This window comes from Lissotriton vulgaris, chromosome 10 (assembly GCF_964263255.1).
Source record: "Lissotriton vulgaris chromosome 10, aLisVul1.2, whole genome shotgun sequence".
Taxonomy (NCBI): domain Eukaryota; kingdom Metazoa; phylum Chordata; class Amphibia; order Caudata; family Salamandridae; genus Lissotriton; species Lissotriton vulgaris.
In genome coordinates this window covers 628,501,925-628,521,011 of record NC_141698.1, presented here as the reverse complement: position 1 = coordinate 628,521,011, position 19,087 = coordinate 628,501,925, and the positions used below count along the sequence as shown (strand labels likewise).

At 46.1% G+C, this 19,087-nt stretch overlaps 2 protein-coding genes across 4 annotated transcripts in view; one reads left to right on the top strand and one right to left on the bottom strand.

The window, feature by feature from the left end:
* The window catches only part of PRKAG2 (protein kinase AMP-activated non-catalytic subunit gamma 2), a 1,779,639-nt gene that overhangs the window by 685,436 nt on the left and 1,075,116 nt on the right, over window positions 1-19,087 (top strand). For all 3 annotated transcript variants that reach the window (XM_086941467.1, XM_086941466.1, XM_086941468.1), the window contains exon 3: window positions 4,627-4,909. In XM_086941467.1, the coding sequence (XP_086797593.1) occupies window positions 4,627-4,909 (283 nt within the window). The remainder of the gene's footprint in view (window positions 1-4,626; window positions 4,910-19,087) is intronic.
* LOC147688610 (fizzy-related protein homolog) lies at window positions 7,040-8,715 on the bottom strand. The gene is made up of 3 exons (XM_086939944.1): window positions 8,586-8,715; window positions 7,970-8,097; window positions 7,040-7,396 (listed from the first exon to the last, which is right to left on the bottom strand). Exons 1-3 carry the CDS (start codon window positions 8,602-8,604, stop codon window positions 7,268-7,270), a joined length of 276 nt encoding a protein of 91 aa, XP_086796070.1. The 5' UTR covers window positions 8,605-8,715; the 3' UTR covers window positions 7,040-7,267.

Genomic DNA, 19,087 nt, shown 5'->3' with positions numbered 1-19,087 from the left:
GCATAACTAACTCTCGGTCAGACAACATCGCTCTCCATCTTCGCAAGAAACCTCAAAACCTGGCTCTTCGACAGACCCCCTCCTTGATGGAATGGAACCTGACCCCCACTCTACTCCCCCCCCCCAGCACCTTGAGATCCTTACGGGTGAGTAGTCGCGCTTTAACAAACTCCTGATTGATTGATCGGTCTCTGAACTCCAGTCAAAGGCAGCCAGGATAACCAACTCTCGGTCTCTGAACTCCAGTCAAAGGCAGCCAGCATAACCAACTCTCGGTCTCTGTACTCCAGTCAAAGGCAGCAGGCATAACTAACTCCTGATCTCTGAACTCCAGTCAGACAGTCAGAGGCACCCAGCATAACCAACTCTCGGTCTCTGAACTCCAGTCAGAGGCACCCACCATAACCAACTCTCGGTCTCTGAACACCAGTCAAAGGCAGCCAGCATAACTAACTCTCGGTCTCTGAACTCCAGTCAAAGGCAGCCAGCATAACCAACCCTCGGTCTCTGAACTCCAGTCAAAGGCACCCAGCATAACCAACTCTCGGTCTCTGAACTCTAGTCAAAGGCACCCAGCATAACCAACGCTCAGTCTCTGAACTCCAGTCAAAGGCAGCCAGCATAACCAACTCTCGGTCTCTGAACTCCAGTCAAAGGCACTCAGCATAACCAATTCTCGGTCTCTGAACTCCATTCAAAGGCAGCCAGCATAACCAACTCTCGGTCTCTGAACTCCAGTCAAAGGCACCCAGCATACCCAACTCTCGGTCTCTGAACTCCAGTCAAAGGCATCCAGCATAACTAACTCTCGGTCTCTGAACTCCAGTCAAAGGCACCCAGCATAATCAACTCTCGGTCTCTGAACTCCAGTGAAAGGCACCCAGCATAACCAACTCTCGGTCTCTGAACTCTAGTCAAAGGCACCCAGCATAACCAACGCTCAGTCTCTGAACTCCAGTCAAAGGCAGCCAGCATAACCAACTCTCGGTCTCTGAACTCCAGTCAAAGGCAGCCAGCATAACCAACTCTCGGTCTCTGAACTCCAGTCAAAGGCAGCCAGCATAACCAACTCTCAGTCTCTGAACTCTAGTCAAAGGCACCCAGCATAACCATCGCTCAGTCTCTGAACTCCAGTCAAAGGCAGTCAACATAACCAACTCTCGGTCTCTGAACTCCAGTCAGAGGCACCCAGCATATTTAACTCCTGACTCTGAACTCCAGTCAAAGGCAGCCAGCATAACTAACTCCTGATCTCTGAACTCCAGTCAAAGGCAGCCAGCATAATCAACTCTCGGTCTCTGGACTCCAGTCAAAGGCAGCCAGCATAACCAACTCTCGGTCTCTGAACTCCAGTCAAAGGCAGCCTGCATAACCAACTCTCGGTCTCTGAACTCCGGTTCTCTCCTTCTCATGACAGTGGCATGTCATGGTCAGCCCCAAAAAAACAGTGAACTGGAATTGGGAAAGTCAAGTACTCCTCACTATTTTGCATGCGTGCGCCCAGCGCAAAGATTAGCCCAAACTCTGATTCAAGCACTCCTCCTCCTCCACACCAGTCACGCAGCTCTCCAGGCAGCTTCAATGTCTGCTTCAATGTTTCTTGTGGTAAAACATTGACGTATTACGCCATATCTGGGGATTTCTGTGCTCCTGAGACCTTACATATCTCCGCTCATCACTCCACCCTCACTCCCCATTTTGACATTTTAATATACTTTGATGCAAAAGTGATTCCAATGTTTAAAGATATGCATTGGTTGTTTAAGAAATAAAACTATACACATCAAATCCTATTTAAAAGAGTAATCACCAATAATTAATTAATTTGGGCTTACATTAGCAAGCTTTGTTCAGATTGCAAAGCATGCAGCTTGCAAAATCACTGGATTTGTGGCTGCAAAAAAAGCAAACTGTAATGTACTAAATTGCGAATTACAAATCACAAAGGAAAGGGTGCATAAAAGGGGTGCCCGCAGGCTTTACGCTCGCTATGAACTATAGCCATGGTTTGCAACTATAATTATGATTGCAAGCCACTGGTCAGATATCTCTAGGAACAGTTTACACCTTGTACATTTGGGCTTTTATGTTTACATCGGGTGGAGTAGATAGTCATCCTGGCAACTGGTTACTCGCCCCAATGCCACAACATTTTGTTTTTTAAGCAGGCCCTATACCTTTATGAGGAACGCAGCCCCTGTGCCACCATAAAAGACAGGACCAGAGGCTACTTTACAAAGAATCATCGTCAGCATTCTGTGTTTGGGAATGCGGGGGTGGTGGTCTGCTGTCTCAAGCAGGGGTCTATCCCTGCATTAGCAGCCAATCATGAGTCCCAAAACAAACCCAGCCTCATATATGTGATAGAGGCGGGAGTTCTTGAACGTTCTTACAAATCTTGCTAATTGTGATCTTACTCTGTAACTGATTTGTAAATCAGTCACAGCTCAAAACTGAGATCAATACTCACTACATCAGGCCATTTTATTAGCACCATCTTTTCTCCTTTTCAGAAAAAATAGTTGGCGTTAAAACCTATACAATGCTGCACACAAGAGGAAATGAAGCTCCCTATACACACTACTTATGATAAAAGGCATGTCTTTTTTATTCATAACACCCCAGTTTAGTTACAATTCGAGTTTCTATGATCAGACTTGGTGTTTACTTAGCCCCACAATATTTGTGGCTGCTTAATACTGATTTGGGTGGAAACAAGAGATTCTGTCCAATTTAGGATTTTGACTCTTAAATTACTACTGCACAGTTTTTCTGGGACATATCCTCAGGTAAAACCTGAAATAATTTGGCCCAAGAAAACGACTCGAGCACATGAGGAAATCAGTGCTATTGCACCGATTTCCACATGTAATTCCCCTTTCTGTACGGGTCTGTAGGTGATAACTGCAAATCCCCCTTTACCACCGCAACCCAGAATTATCCGTACCTGCAGTATCTGTGATACAGGTGTGGATCTGGAATATCATGGAAGGAATATCGAATGGTCAGAATATCGTGACCAGAAGATCGACAGGTAAGTATGGATAGATCTACACCTTACTCCACATCTACATACCGTGACGATATATACATATCGTCGTTATGTACATGTCGAGATAAAAATAATAATGATATAGCTTTCTATGTTCTCGTACCTCCTCGATGTTTAATTTTTTATATTTTGGTTACGATATTGTCATCACTCGGTATTCCCTCGACAATATTCTAGACGACAACCCATGATAGAGGGTGCAGCATTACCATCTCTAAATTGCAGGACAGCTAATGGAGCCCTTTATGTTTTCTCTTTCCATTTCCATGTAATGTCGTTCCATTTTACCCTGTAAACAGAACTCTACATTACACATTAATTCTATAGGTGTCTCACTAGCAGGCACTTTAAGGTTCAAGACTCCAGACCATAAAAAGGGATGATATATTTTGGTCTTCTTCCTGGCTTTGCATTCTCTCTTGAAATAACTGCTGCTTTGACAATTCAATGTAACTAAGGAAGGTTTTCGTTCTGTGCTGCAGACAACAGTTACTCTTCCTTCAGTTCATCAGTTGGGGAGGTATTAACACCGGATTTAATGCCTGAATACAGAGATCAACAGGAGAAATGTAACCTCTTAACTTTTCCAAAATGTCTGGAACTTCTAAACATTCATTGTGCAATGTTTTAGTAACCTTTGAGCAGTTTGAACTAAAAATCTATATTATTTCGACTTCTGCAAATATTGCAGAAGATATGGATTATGTTGAAAGTGCAGAAAGTCCGGTACTAGTTGCCACCTGCATGTTATGCCGCCCTCCTCATCATTCTTTCAACCCCACCCTTTCATGTATCGCTTTACCCCTACTCTTCGTACCTCCTTTTTAACATAAGAAGACCTAAATATTATCAGTATTATGTAAATATGTCTATATGTTCACTGGCGTAACGGAAATTGAGGGGGCCCCCCTGAAAGGTACATGGGGGGCCCCTGCATCGGATTGAATCTGGAGCTCTCAGGCCTGACTACTGTGCAGAGGGGGCCCCCTGCAGCTCGGGCCCTCTTGCCCCAAGGGGGTATGCGGGGGCGTGTGTTACGCCACTGTATATGTTGACATTGTTCGACAGCTCACATTCCGACCCAATTCATATACGAAATGGGTGCAAATGGATGCCCTCATAAAGATCCTTCAGCCTATCGGATTGACCCATAGCTGAGTGTGTCAGTGACCTCCCACCACCGCTAGTCAAGACTTCCTCCTGGCCCCACTACCCAATCGCATCCCAAATAGAAGAACAGGCAGGCCACATCAGGCATTACAAGCCAAAAGAGTACTATATAAATGGTAAAATGCAAATACCTTTGGTGAGAAGGTTTAAAAAAAAATCCATTGTCCAGAAGCCCTGAAGTCTGCCATCTAATTTATCTTCCTCAATTCAATAGCCACATGCGCCTGCCATTTCTGTTGGTTAAAAATAGCAGGGGTTGCAACATCAATGTACGGCTAAGAAATGCTACTCCCAATGGTTGCTAATTGACATATCCTTGTATTGTCTATGGGAAACATGTTTTTTTGTGTGGGAAGCCTACAAAAAAATGAAAATGCATTTTAATTTGTTTCGTCTTTCTCCAGACAGATGAGCCATGCCACGCTGGAAGCCCTTCCAAAGGCTTTTTTTCAAAAGGACTTCAGAATCGCCCTTCCAGCCCCGTGTCAGCCCCGGTGAGATCGAGGCAAAGCCCGGGCTCACCAAAAACAGTGTTTCCCTTCCCGTACCAAGAGTCTCCCCCACGCACCCCCAGAAGAATGAGCTTCAGTGGGATCTTCAGGTCTTCATCCAAAGAGTCATCGTCCCCCAGCTCCAACCCATCTACCTCACCTAGCGGCATCAAATTCTTCACAAGATCAAGAAAAGGTAAGGCAAGATAAGCCGAAACTGTCTCAAACGAGTAGTTTGTGAGCTACCAGTAGCTCTCCAGCTACCTGTGAGTAGCTCTCCTGTGTCGCGGCCCAGAAGATTAATATAGAATCTTTTGCTAAGTTGAATTATTAGATGTATACCAAAATTAAAAAGAATGTATTCAAGATGAAAACACGTGTCGTTTCAGAACTCGTAAACTGATGTTTGGAGAAAAATGGTTGAACTTTAAAAATATATTTAAAGTTATTATTTGAGTTGGAGTGATTTCTTACTCATATTTTTAATTGGTTCCTGGGGGATTGCAGATATGGCTTTTATGTATTACCTGTGTAATATTTTGATTAAATTTGTCAAAGCCGTTTGTACTTCACTGCTCGAACCCTGCTTAGTGCACTGTTGTAATCACAGCTGCCAACCTTGGATGGGATGGCCACTTTTACATCACTAGTATTAGTAGCTCGGGATCATTTTCATTGAACATAAGTAGCTCTTATTACTTAAAAGGTTGGAGACCCCCTGTTCTACACTGTCTTCATACATTACATGCGGTTTTATTAAACCTCATTTGCACTTATTTTGGATTTTTTGTCTACAAACGAGTACTAGAAATGCCAGGGAAAATCATTGGCTTCTTCTGAAAATTCATCTGAGTAAACGGTACAAATATGAGATGTGACCTATTGGGAAACATTGCACACAAACAGCAGAAAATAAGGTTTGCAGTGTCATTGTTAACAGAACGTGTTCACATCAGTCACTTCCTGCATAGGATAATTAAATAACACAGATTACTCATAATTAATAGTTCAATTTAAAACAAATTCCTTTTAGTTGTAGTTGCTGCTTTGGACTATTAGTGTGACTTCATAGACTATTCAGTACAGTGAGGTTGTACACGTTTTAGAGGTTTTAACTTTTAAAAAATATACCGCTCTGGTGAATGGTGAGATGCAGGCTATTAAATATTTGATGATAAAGGGCCTGATTTAAAAAGGTAAATTTACACAGTTGTGTAAGTTTATGATTGTTTGCTATTCTCAAAGGTGTTTTACTGGTGGTATTTTTACGTCTCCGGAGTCTGCACACATAAAAAGAAAGGGCAATCCCAGCAGCGGCTTTTGCCAAAATAAAGGGATTCGGCTGCGCAGGGGCAAATAATAAACAAGCAACAGGGTCCCAAGCAAGCAACAGGGTCACAAGCAGGCAACAGAGGCACGAAAACAGGGTCCCAAGCAGGCAACAGAGGCACGAAAACAGGGTCCCAAGCAGGCAACAGTGGCACGAAAAGAGGGTCCCAAGCAGGCAACAGAGGCACGAAAACAGGGTCACAAGCAAGCAACAGGGTCACAAGCAAGCAACAGGGTCCCAAGCAAGCAACAGGGGCACGTAAAGAGGGCCACAAGCAGGCAACAGAGGCACGTAAACAGGGCCACAAGCAGGCAACAGAGGCACGTAAACAGGGTCACAAGCAGGCAACAGAGGCACGAAAACAGGGTCACAAGCAGGCAACAGAGGCACAAAAACAGCGTCACAAGCAGGCAACAGAGGCACGAAAACAGGGTCACAAGCAGGCAACAGAGGCACGAAAACAGGGTCACAAGCAGGCAACAGAGGCACGAAAACAGGGTCACAAGCAAGCAACAGGGTCACAAGCAAGCAACAGGGTCACAAGCAAGCAACAGGGTCCGAGAAAGTAGTTTGCATCCCTTAACTTCTAAACCAATTTGCTGATCCAAAAAGAGAGGTGCTATGTAAACCATTTAACTAGCCTTAAAATAACTATACAGAGCAAGATTGTGGTTATCAGGTTTATCTTGAAGTTGCCTATACAAGTTGTATTTCCATGGATACCCAAGTCAGCTAAAAGTAGCACTAGGCAAGAAGTGAGACTCATCAAGTCAATGGGTAGGAACAAAGCTGGTTTAATCTTTTCAGACCTGTGATGTGACCCTTCAGTCTTTTCAACGAGTCAAACAGCCAGTAATAGTTTTCTTGGGAACATGGCCCTTATTAGTGGGCGTAAGATGCGATAAAGAGTATTAGAGGGTTTCCACTGATGCTGCTGCATCGCTGTCTGCTTCTAGTATTACACCAGTGTAAAAATATGTAATCTTTTTTTTGTTTAATTAATTTGTCACCCGATAAGGAAAGGGCTCTATTTTAACTTTGATGGACGCCACAAAGTGGTCATGGAAGGGGCGAAGGTGGTACATGGAGGGCACCATCATGCAGGGCATTTATTTCCCCCCTACAGGTCTGAAGAAACATTTGAATAATCAAGGCCTATACTATAGCATGGTTCTTACAACTGGTGGAGATGGAGCAGAGCTTCATTCGCTGCACATTTGCGCTTCATATAATGCACTCTTTATGCCACCCCGCCCGCGCCAGGACTGACCTTTTGTTGCTGATGGGCGACAAGGAGTATGGAGACACTTCGTTTCCGTCATCTGGGCTGGAGCGCTTTGAACTGAGGGAATACTGCAAGGAAGGAAAACGCAAGGTGAGAGCGGCTCGTGGGGCTGTGATCAGCAAGGAGCAACTCACATTTTATGGGATGGCTTATAGAAAACCGCAACGAGCAACAAAAAATTCCTCGTGTTTACGAATGAGAAATGGTAGTACAAGCCAGCAACCAACAAGCTTATAGGTGTAAGAATCCAGCTTATACATATACACGTTGTGTGTATTGAAATAGAGCATGTGATTGGAGTGAGGATACTGACTATTGTTTGTAAATGTATTAAAACTCGGCATACTCTCGGAAGGAGTCAAGCTATCCATGAGTCTAAACACTGAGCTGGTTGCACACAGACCCCTGCAGCAGGCACAGCAACCCACGGGGATACAAACAAATATGGTAGAACACACTAAGTGCTGCACAGAGAGCATGTGTGGGCTCCTGTTGCACCTCCACATGTAGCTGGTATTCACGCCGCTGAGACCAGGCCCGCCCACAGCACACCGCCCAGGCCTGGCTGTGACCTTCACAGAGGTCATCACCCCGTCCCAGCGGGTGTGTGAGGGGGGACAGCAGGGGGCGCTGTGGCTTACCGTGAAGAGGCTCCTCTTCTCGGGCGTGGAGGGCTGCAGCCGCCGGTCCTCGGTCTGCGGGTCCTGCACCTTCTCGATGCCCGCCCCCAGCAGCTCGTTCTTCAGCAGGGCAGAGTATGCCAGCCCATCTGCTCGGAAACAACAGGAGAGAGTCTGAGCATCTGCCTGGCCGAGGGCAGGAGGGGGAGGGGACAGGCTTCTTGCCCCCACTTGTCTACAGGTCACATCCATCACGCCCCACAAAGCCCCGCACAGATGGTGGGAACAAAACACATGCGAGGGGTGGGGGAGGGCACCTACCTTTGCCGTTGTCCGAGGTGGCATCCTTCGCTTAAATGGGAAGTGAACGCGATCACAGCGGGGAAAAGTTGAAATATGAGCACTTTGTAGGCACGAGCACTTCATTGTTCTACCAACAGAGCAGTTCTCACCTGCAGCCCTCATACCTCTCCCCCCCCCCCCCCCCTGCACACGTGCTTATACACAGGGTATGCTTGGCAGTGCACACAGCCCAAGAGACAGCAATAACTTCGAAGGGGCACAAGCAGCGCGGCGCTGTCACAAGATCACACAGGCGCGCACAGGGGACGCGGGGACCGGAGGCGCCGTCTCTTACCTGCAGGGCGTCCGAGCATGCCGGCTTCTCCTCCGCCTTCAGGAAGACCTGCTGGCCCCGTCTGAAAAATTGAAGGACTGCGATGAGGATGTGGTTGAGAATGAGTACCATCGCTGCCGCTGCTGCCTGGTGCCCTCCCGTCTGCTCCCGCCCAGAGAAATGAGGTAATTAGCGCTATTACTTAAGCCGCCATTAATCTTCGGTATGTGACCAGCGAGCGCCGGTTCCCAGCTGTAAAACACATCAGCAGAAAGCTGCAGGGGCAATGCGGGCAGCAATAAAAACATTCGAGCAGACTGCAGCCAGCGGTGGGACACAAAGCGGACCCCCTGTATCCCCCCGCAGGGGCTCAAGAGCCTCCGTGGATCTCCCAGGCATCCCGTAACCGGCACACAAAGCCCGGCCATGCGGGCGGCCTAGCGCCCCTAAACATAGCCCCGGCCACGAGGAGGAAGACAGGTTGGGGCAGGGGCTCGGAGGGTAGGGGAGGAGGGAAAAAAACAAACAAATAAATCGACTCACCTGGTCTGGGAGGCGAGCAGCGACAGGCTGGGCAGCCCAGACAGAGCGGCAGGTTGGAGAGGCACTTCTCCGGTCTCCCCGCGGGCGCCGCCATAGTGCTTGCCGTCTTCCTCTCCTTCTTCCCCCGGGCTGCGGGGGGCGGGCACTTCCGGCCGGCCGCGCTAGGATTGGCCGGCCGGCCAGTCACGGGGTTAGGAGAGACGCAGAAGTGCCGGCAATGCCGGACCAGACACGGGGGCGTTCCCGGCGTCCCGTGACGTCGGCAAAAGCCAAAGAATGTCGGGAACGCCCCCGTGTCTGGTCCGGCATTGACGGACAGGCCCCTCGTCCAATGGCAAGGCTCCGTTTACGGAGCCAGCCAATCAACGACGAGGGCCGACCCAAAGCACCCTACAGTTCTCAACAGGATTTCGCCTGCGCGGAAAAGCTGCGCAGAGCGCAGCTTCCGCTAGGCAAAACCTAAAAAGCTCACTTACCTTCTTCTCCCACTGCCGCTCCGTCTACCAGCCGCCTCGGTGCTCCTTCCTTCCGGAAGTCCCTGGGCCAACATAGGCTCCCTGACTCCCCACCCAATCCAGATGCTGCTCTCATGCTGTGACAGCAGTGCCTGGATTGGTTTGAGTTGCTTGGTAAGGCACTCAAGAAAGGAAAGGACTGGGAGCCTGTGCCATTTCTCCACTCAGCTGTACCATACAGCTGGGTGGAGAAATTCTAAGTGCATATGTCTGTTTGGCCAGGCTTTCCAAACTGACATGCAGTGGCGTAGCAAGGAGGGGGGGGGGGGATGGGGCGGAGGGGAGTGGCCAGCCCCAGGCTTGCACAAATTTGGGGGTGACAGTCACTCTGCGCCCCCGCTCTTACCTGCGACCGTCGATGGGCGGTGGCTGCTGGATAAGCCAGCACATCCCCTCGCTCTTAGGTTCGGCTGCCAGGGGGGCCCCAGGCCGAGCGACACCACTGCTGACATGTGCACTTACAGGTGCCCTCCACTTCTCCTCCTAGTCCCTGGCTAGTGTCACAAGAGGATTGCCGGTTCCCGCAATAGATTCGGCAGCATCGGCTGCCAGTGAAAAAAAAATGATAATAAAATTGTTATATTGTCGTTTAACTTTTGCTTCTTAGTGGGCGATGCTCCCCTGCCATTGTGGAGGAGCCGCCACTGGACGATCATATCTTTTTATGTGCTGAGTTTTATGCGGAGACTCCTCTGCCGTGCATGACTAAATAAGCTGCAATATGCATTTGACATCTGCATCTGTTGGCCTCTGCAAGTAATGGTTTTGGATTATTTAGAGGTGTCTACATTTTTAAAAAGTTACCCAATACAAATACAAACTAAGCTGAAATGCTTTTGTGGTTGATTAATCATTTATAATTGTCAGTTGTCGTCTGAAATGTATGAGCTTTTAATCCAATTTTGATCTCTATACGCTGTGAAGCTTCCTGCAGTGAAGTTTTCGTTTCTGTGGTGCACATTGTCAGAGTGTTTAGTAACACAGATATTTTCAGATTCGAGAACAGCACAGACTTAACCTGCGGCATTTAGCTGTGTTTCCTCTTCAATCGTTTTTAGGCCAAACAAAGCAACTGAATAGTACACATATGGTAATTGCTTTTGTGTGACATCCACTATTGACCAAATTGACACAAATGCCATTTGTGCAAGGAAGGGGGGGGGATTATTTGCTCCGTATTGTGTGCACTGTAGCAGAAACAATCAGTGAGATCAGCCCTCCCCCTAGACTCCTCGCTCGCCTGCAGAACATGGATTAAATTGGCACATTTGTCTTAGCAAAAGTCACTAAAACACGCTTTATTCAAAGCTGGAATAATAACACAATTAAAAAGTATTAACCACATCGCTGCGGCGGCTATTCCGCCGCAGCGCTAAAAGGGCGGGGAGGCTGCACGGCGGCCGCATGCTGGTGACAGTACCGCTCCTTCACCAGCCGCGGTTGGGCTGTGCTCGTGACGGAGCGGTTCCGTCATGGCCCCGCCCGCCTAATAGAACGCGCCGCGCAGGCGCGGCGGCCGGGCCATGACGGAACCGCTCCGTCATCAGCACAGCCCAACCGCAGCTGATGACGGAGCGGTTCCGTCATCAGCATCGAAGTAGTTAAAACTTTCAATTAAAGACAATACTTAATACCCTCTTTCTTTGAGACTGGGATCAAGGGGCAAGTGTGGTGTGAGAAGAATACACCCAACTCAAACTGAACATTGGGTCTGGTGAAGAAAGCTCCCTTGGGTCTTACAAGAAAGGCTGGATCAAAGAGAAAAACACCTAGCAGGAGCTGGTGACATGGGAGTTGTGCAGTGTTTAATCAGCTAGCAGCAGGCGTCAGTAAAAAAAGTTAGTGTAAACCTAAATATCCAGAAAGAGAAAATGTCTCCATTTGCAGAAACTGGCTACCTCATCGACAGTGCCACATGGATGGGTTTGTCAAATCGGTTCCCAACATGTGGATTTCTCTGAATGTAGATCTTTTCAGCTAGTTATGGTTCAGTCAGTGGTGAATATGTTCAACCAGGCCATATATATGGAGCTAAGAAATGTATTCCTTCACAAAATCATGGCAGCAGTCTCTCCTGGAAAGGTCTTGCAAAGATGAAGCCATGCACTGATACCTTTGATTAGTCTGTTTCTATAAACAATGTGTTCCAGGTTTCAAAATGCAGTGTGTGGTGCATACATGTGAAGTGTTTCATGTGTACAGTTTCCTCTGACTCTGGTAACAAAATCACTTGCTGTATTGGTGAAAGAGGAAGTGATGTTGTATGTTGACGTCACCAAGCAGTCTGTCTATTCTCCTTTTGAGGGACCGAACCCTAGAGATATTAGGTACTTCTTAACATTGCTCACAGGCACCTCGACGCAGACCAGGAGTGGTAATAACAACGCAGACGTTCACACTAGGCCAGAAAACTTCCCAGAATGTAGCCCTTTCCAATTCTCCACGTTCAGTTCTCTCAAGAACTCTGGAAATTGAGTAAATTTTATTTGTGCCAGAGGAACGGGCTGTGCAAGACGTTCCACATTTTGGGGAGGAAAGGCGGTTATTATTGAGGGGGAAAAAACACTTTGATTCTTGCACATTTCTTCTGTGGAAACCAACAAATGGTGAATGCATTTTACCCCTTTGCCCTCCCAACTTCCTATACATTATTGACATTATAAAAAAACTCATGAAAGTTCATTGGTCGCACCTGGATATTTCATACTGGGTGTACCGAGTAGTCAAGGTGGCAAATAAGGGACTTCATTAAAACGACTTTTCACTAACAACATTAGGTCAGCTCTTCCGTAAAGTTACTTGAGCTCAAGAGGAAGTTGCCTTGGCCTGGACACACAAATGGTTGTCCTTCCTCTTTCATCGTTAAAATGATACTGATTTCACTTATGTAGCATCAAAAGTGTGCATGGTCTCTGAGATTTCCCTCCCAATATATCAGTGGGCTTTTACTAAACATCAATGCATGTTTTTAGATTGTAAACCAAATGAAATGGGGGATTCTTTTCTCTAAGGGAAACTTATTTATCTTTGGAAAGTTTGGGGAATACAATATACAATCTTACCTTTGATCAATTCTGATGTCGGTGAGCAGACCTAGATGGTGACATCTCTTTGGACGGCGCAATAATAAGCATGATACTTGTTTAATATTAGTTATTAAATAAGTAAAACACTGCTAGCTGTATTCCTTTTCTGCCAACTTCAATTGACAGGCTTGGAAGGTGCAGAAAAAGAATTTGTCCTAGTGGGGTAGGTTTGTTGCTGCTATTTTTTCTTGCTGTCTAAATATTGGAAATAATATTTATTCATTTGTGTGAAGTCTTTGGGTATGTTACACTTGCAGTTTATTTTATGCAAAGCTGTTATCAGAGCATAAACTTCCTTTACAAGTAAGACATGATAGACTTAAATATGCGTATACTGCTTTAATTGCTTTGTTTTTTTTCTTGTGTATGATGTGGAATTATGTTGTTTTACAGATACATTGCTTTATGCAAAATGTACATTAGCCTGACTTTACTGTATATTACAGTGTAATGTAGGCGCTCAACATAAGATAACTTCTCATGTTAAATAGATTATATGGTAAATCTCATGATTCTAGCAATGTCCGCTTTTGAGATATACAGCAGATACTCTCTTGTTTTTCAGACTATAAAAGTTCAATATTTGTAAACCTTTTTTTAATCCAGCTTTTTCAGATAATGGTCTTTTGATTTACTGTAATACATATATTGCCGTACATACATGGATTTTTTTGTAAAGGTTTATTAACTTTTAAAACTTTTACAGGCTAAGTCAACCTTTCAAAGATTTACAGACGTTATGCATAGCTCAGAACTTCTGAGAATAAAGTTACCAACCATGTTGCAGACCTAAGACCAACTGTATTTAACATTTTTCATTACTGCTTTTGTTAAAACAATGATCCTGTTGCAGGAAGCAGTCATTACAGCTAATGTATGTATTTATCCGTTTTTGATTGAGGAGAGTGAAAATCCTTCTCAAGCAACAACCACGGTCCTTGGCAGGGTGAACCATAAAATTCAATAAATTAACCTAGGCTTAACTCCCTGGTAGCTTGGCACAAAAATAGTCAGGCTTAACTCATAGGCAATGTATTAAGTATTTATGTAGCAGACAAACAGTAATAAAGTGAAAACACAACACAAGAGATGTCCCGCACCAATTTAGAAAAATAGAGTAAAATGGAACAAATAAAATGAGACCAAAACAACAAACATACAATCTGTAGAACCGGAGATATGTATTTTTAAAGATTTAAGTAAAAATAGCACCAAAAAGCAAAAATCCTTATCTGTAGGTATCTGGTCGCACTAGACCGGGACAAAGTTGCAAGTTCAGTTTTACCGCGATGGAGTGTGGGCAGGATACCGGGACCAGGTTACTCCAGCTGAAAAAGCTACATTCTCAAATCTTGTGCAGGCTTCAAAACTTCAGGATTTAACAGGAGGGGCTCAACTGGTGCCTGACAAGGGCCCAGGACCTAGGGAGGCACCTTTTTGTTATCAGGAACTCACTCCAGCAGAGGGCAGCACGACTCAGGCATATCCAGTCAAAGGTCCAGGCAAGTCTAGTAGGTCCAGGCAGTGCCACTTACAGCAGATCAGCAGGTCAGCTGGGCTGTTGCAGGGAGGCCTCCGGATCTTGTTGCGTCCCTGTAGCTCAGAACAGGAGGTGATCCAACTGACCCTTGGATTAATTCAGGTTAGCCTAGGATGAAGGGGTCAGGCCCAGTCTTCCTTCTCAGATAGCCAGACAGGCCTCAAGCAGAAGGGCAGTCGTCTGGGAAACAAGGCAGTCCCTTTTCCATAATGTCCACAAGTCCAGGAGTGTACTGATAAGTGTCTCAGGAGGTCCAATATTTATACCTAGCACCACCCTTTGAAGTGGGGGGAAGCTTCTAGCCCACCCCATCTTTCTCTATAAAGTTCCTATCTTATCATTGCTTCCCCTGCCCAGGCTTCAAGAAGTCTACGGTGGCAAAAGGCTGGTGTCAAGTTCCTTTGTGAGTGTTCTTGAGGCAGCCTTTGAAATGTAAATGGGGAAGGGAACAGCTCCCCCGCCCCCATTCGGAGAGGATCGCCCTCTTTCAGCTACACTCAGGCACTATTGTTCACTGTATCGGCCCAATATGCATTCCTGACGGGGAAGCAATTAACAAGCCTAGGCAGCTGGAAACTCCTAGAAGACCTCAGAAAGTTTAGGGTAGGAAAATGCCAACTTTCTAATAATGTTTTTTTTTCTTCAAAATTGTAATTTAAGATCCAACTTTACCATTAAATAGGATTTTAAACTACAATTCTTTGAGTCTAATCTTGAGATTTCTACCTCATCAAAAGACAGCACTTACTAAATGTAATAATGTAACCTAATGCTATCCTATGAGTGATGTTGGCCTTACAGTAGGGACAATGGTACCATATACAAGGGATTTACAAGTAAATGGAATGTACCAATGAAGTTTAAGCTATTTGTACCATTGTTTGGGGGAGAGCACAAGCACTTTAGCATTTATTAGCAATGGTAAAGTGCACAGAGTCCTGAAAGACAATAAAACAGGTCTAGAATACAGGAGGGTGAAAGACAAAAAAGTTGGAGCTGACCCTACTGAGAGTGCCTAGCCCAACACCAGTTCAAAAGCTGGAGTACTTTCTTTTGTTTTACTTGTTCAGCAGACTACACAGACATAAGTATATAACAGATAAAGGGATACTCGCTAAAATAGATAACAGGGTCAGGCGCCTGAACCGTATACAAAATAGTCCATAGGTAATCTCATCACACGATCAATTAAATAACAATTTGATAATTATGTATCCTAAAACATGGATAATAATCCTGTTTCACAAACATGAGAATCTGAGTAAAATGACTAAAGCTATGATCGCAAGGCCAGCAGGTTTGTCCACAAGGGCCTTATTCCTCAGACCCACGCTTTTTCAGGGCTGTGCGCTTGTGCTGCAAAATCCAACCATATATTTTGAAGGAAGCTAGCCCTCTTTATTCCTGGCAGCTAAAATGGCTTAAACAAATAGATGATGCCAAGCATTGATATATGGGCTGGGTATGATGTTTTTGACTCAAACCCGCAAAAGTTTCTGACATGCTTGAAGGAGAGCAATATTTATCTATATAGGTGTACGTGTGTGCATGTTTGTACAGTGAAAATACTTTGAAGTTCATAAACTCTGAGAATGGAAAAGTTGGAAAAAGTAGACCTTGTTCACCTCTTGCAACCATAAAATCTGGAAGGTACAGAATCCTCCGACTGCAGGCAATGAATAGTTGGTCATCAGTCATCTGAAAGAAATCACACAATGATTCAACCTCACGGTATTCCAAATCCATACATAGCAGTTTCAAATCCTGTCAATTTGATGGACAGTTAGATACACTTTTAAAAACAAGGATGCTACAATGCTTGTAAATGATAGCAACGCTGTGGTTTGGACCAGTGGTCGAAGTGGGCAGGATCGGAGGGGCTTGACCTGTCCATATTTTTTTAATTTAAGGAAAACCGTTCCCCTTTTTTATGTGAAAAGATAACCGTCCCTGGACAGTTAATTCCGAGAGCTGAAATACTTCAGCTGAAGTGTAACAGGGAGTCTCCTGTGTTTTAAAACCGAAGATGAACAGACAGGTAAGCAATCCTTCCCAGGGTGCCAGCCAGGGGCGTAACAATGGCCCCCGCAGCCCCCGCGCTGCGGGGGGGCCTTGAGCTCCAGGGGGCCCCGTCCGGGGCCCCCTCACTCAGCGGAGCCAACAAGCAACTCAAGTCTTAAGGAATAAAATGGTGCGCAGGGCCTCCCCTCCCCATAAATTAACTGGCTATGCCACGGCCTTTTCATTTATTAAATGGTGCCCTATAATTGTGACATTGCAGCCGCGGAGACGTGCAGGTCCGAGTCACATAGTGACGTCATGAGTTAGTGCCCAAGCGGGAGTCTGAGGAAGGCAGATGGCAGGCTACCGGTTTGCAGGCGGCGCCGTCTTTATTGCAATTAGGGCGTGGCTCAAGCATGCTTCTCGTAGTGGGGGTTGTCCTTTCACCCCTAGGGCGGCAAGTGCCAAGTGCAAGCAGCGGCAAAACGAGCACTTTATAGAGCGTCAATTGCAGCCTCCTACTAAAAACATGCTCCAAAGCGGTTCTAGGAGTCCGTGCTAAGAATCGAGCTGTAATCCTGAAATTCTTTCCCTCACTCTGTTTGCTTTTGCCTACCCTCCCTTCTTCCAATTTATGCCCGCCGCCGCCCCGTATCTGCTATTGGTAGGGCAAGGAGCATTAGATACATTACCAATACTGCATGTTTCGGGCTGTGGAGAAGTCCGGTTTTGTCCTGGATATTTGAAACAGGTGGCGGGGTGGATTTCCGCACACTGCTATGTACATCAGAAGGTCATGACCCACTCAAGACATCCAGCGGCAAACCGAAATGATTGCCGGTGGGGGGTGGCTCCCGGCCGGAGCCTGCTGCTGTCTTGCAGAGTCGCCAATGCAAGAAGAGCCACGCTGCCTGCAGTGCTGCGAAAGTTGATATTGTGTGTCACTGACTGTGTTTATAGTAATAACAAATTATTTTCAATAGTAGCACTCGATGAGCAGCTGCCTCGCCTGCAGTGTGAGACAGTGGGTGCTAGCCATGGTCACGGGTCAACCATCATCCTGATTAAACTGATTTTGAAGTTGTTGGGGCCTCTCTCTCATCTTAGCTATTGGGCCGGACACAGGAGCCTGGAGCACATGGAAAACGATGCACGCGGCCTGGAGCACAAGGAGATTGTGTGCATGGCATGGATAATTAGGCTGCCATGCCGGGTCACATAAAAAGACAGTGTGGGGAACACTTGAGCTGGAGACACCTGTGCAGAAACCGCAAGGACCCATTGGCGCACGGAAATACTTTGTGAATTGCCCGGGAATCTTAGACAGCATAAGTTAGCTTGGGGAGCACAATATGAGGATCCAGGAGCAAATAGAGAGTGAGGGGAGTTTTGCGTACATTGACAGTGAAGGAGCATGGTGGGGCACATGAACAGTGATTGGGGAACATGGACACATAGTGCGGGGGCCTGAGCCACATCCACAGACAGAGAGAGGACCTTTGGGTACATTGACAGTGTGAGCACCCTGGGGCTCGTGGACAAATAGTGTGAGAAGCGTGGTGTACATGGACAGGCAGTATGAGTGAGGAGCATAAGGTACAAAGAAAGTGTAAGTGGCCGGGGGCACGTGCAAAGATAGTGTTTGTGTTAGGCGTGGGCATGTGAACAGAGAGCATACATAATTTGGGTGAACACTGACAGTGTGAGCAGTCTGTGGCACATGGATGAATACTGTGTGAAGTTTGGGGGACATTGACAGACTGCATGCAGAGTTTGAGGTACATTGAGAGTGTGAGGGACATGTGGCACAATAACAGGTTATTGTGAGAAGCTTGGTGCACAGGGACAGACAGATTAAGGACAATGGGGTTATTAGAAAAATAAGCTACCTGGAGCAAATGAACAGATAGTGTGAGAAGTTTGGAGTACACACACAGTATGCAGAGCTTGGGGTTCAAAACACCCCCACAAGAGCAATGAGCATGCGAAGGACTCACACTGGTAGAATTAGCGGCAATGGGGTTTATACCTAAATTGGGCACCTTTAACTGTATTTTCTCTTTTTTGCTCCTTTTTAACACATTTCACTCTTCTCAATGCCTTCCAAGCATAGTTATAACTGTCTGCTCTGCCCAACCCAAAATGTATCGAAACATTGCTTATCTGCAGTCGAGTGAGGGTGTAGAAGTCAAGGGGGAGGAAGTGGAAGGGTAGGAGCAGGAGAAGAGTGTAGGGTCACTTGTGCCCTATAGATCGGTCCCAGGGCCACTGCATAGAAGCAGGGGCTTAGATGACTGAGTACCTTCGTCTGACGCCCACTGCATCCCTACAGGCGGCCTGGAACAGCTCCCACGGGCAGGTAATGCTGTGGATTTGACAATTCATGATATAGTGTTAATGTGGTAGATGTTACACACAACGGTGCAATATTCATTCCAAATGGTGTGTTGCGTCACTTTTCAATCCTGTATTCATAAACTAATGTTTTGTGTTTGGCACACTGTACACAGCTGTTAAACTCCTTCCCTACACCTGCACTATAGTAGTACTGTCAGTCCCTATCCTACACCTGTATTATAATGCTATCAATCCATATCCTACACCAGCACTACAACATAGCTGTCAATCACGACCCTACACCTGCACTGTAGTACAGCAGTCAATCACTATCTTACACCTGCACTATATTACAACAATCTATCACCATCCTACACCTGTATGATGCAACAGTCAGTTCATATCCTACACCTGCACTATAGTACAGCAGCCAATCACTATCCTACACCTGCACTATAGTACAGCAGTCAATCACTATCCTACACCAGCTCTATCGTACAA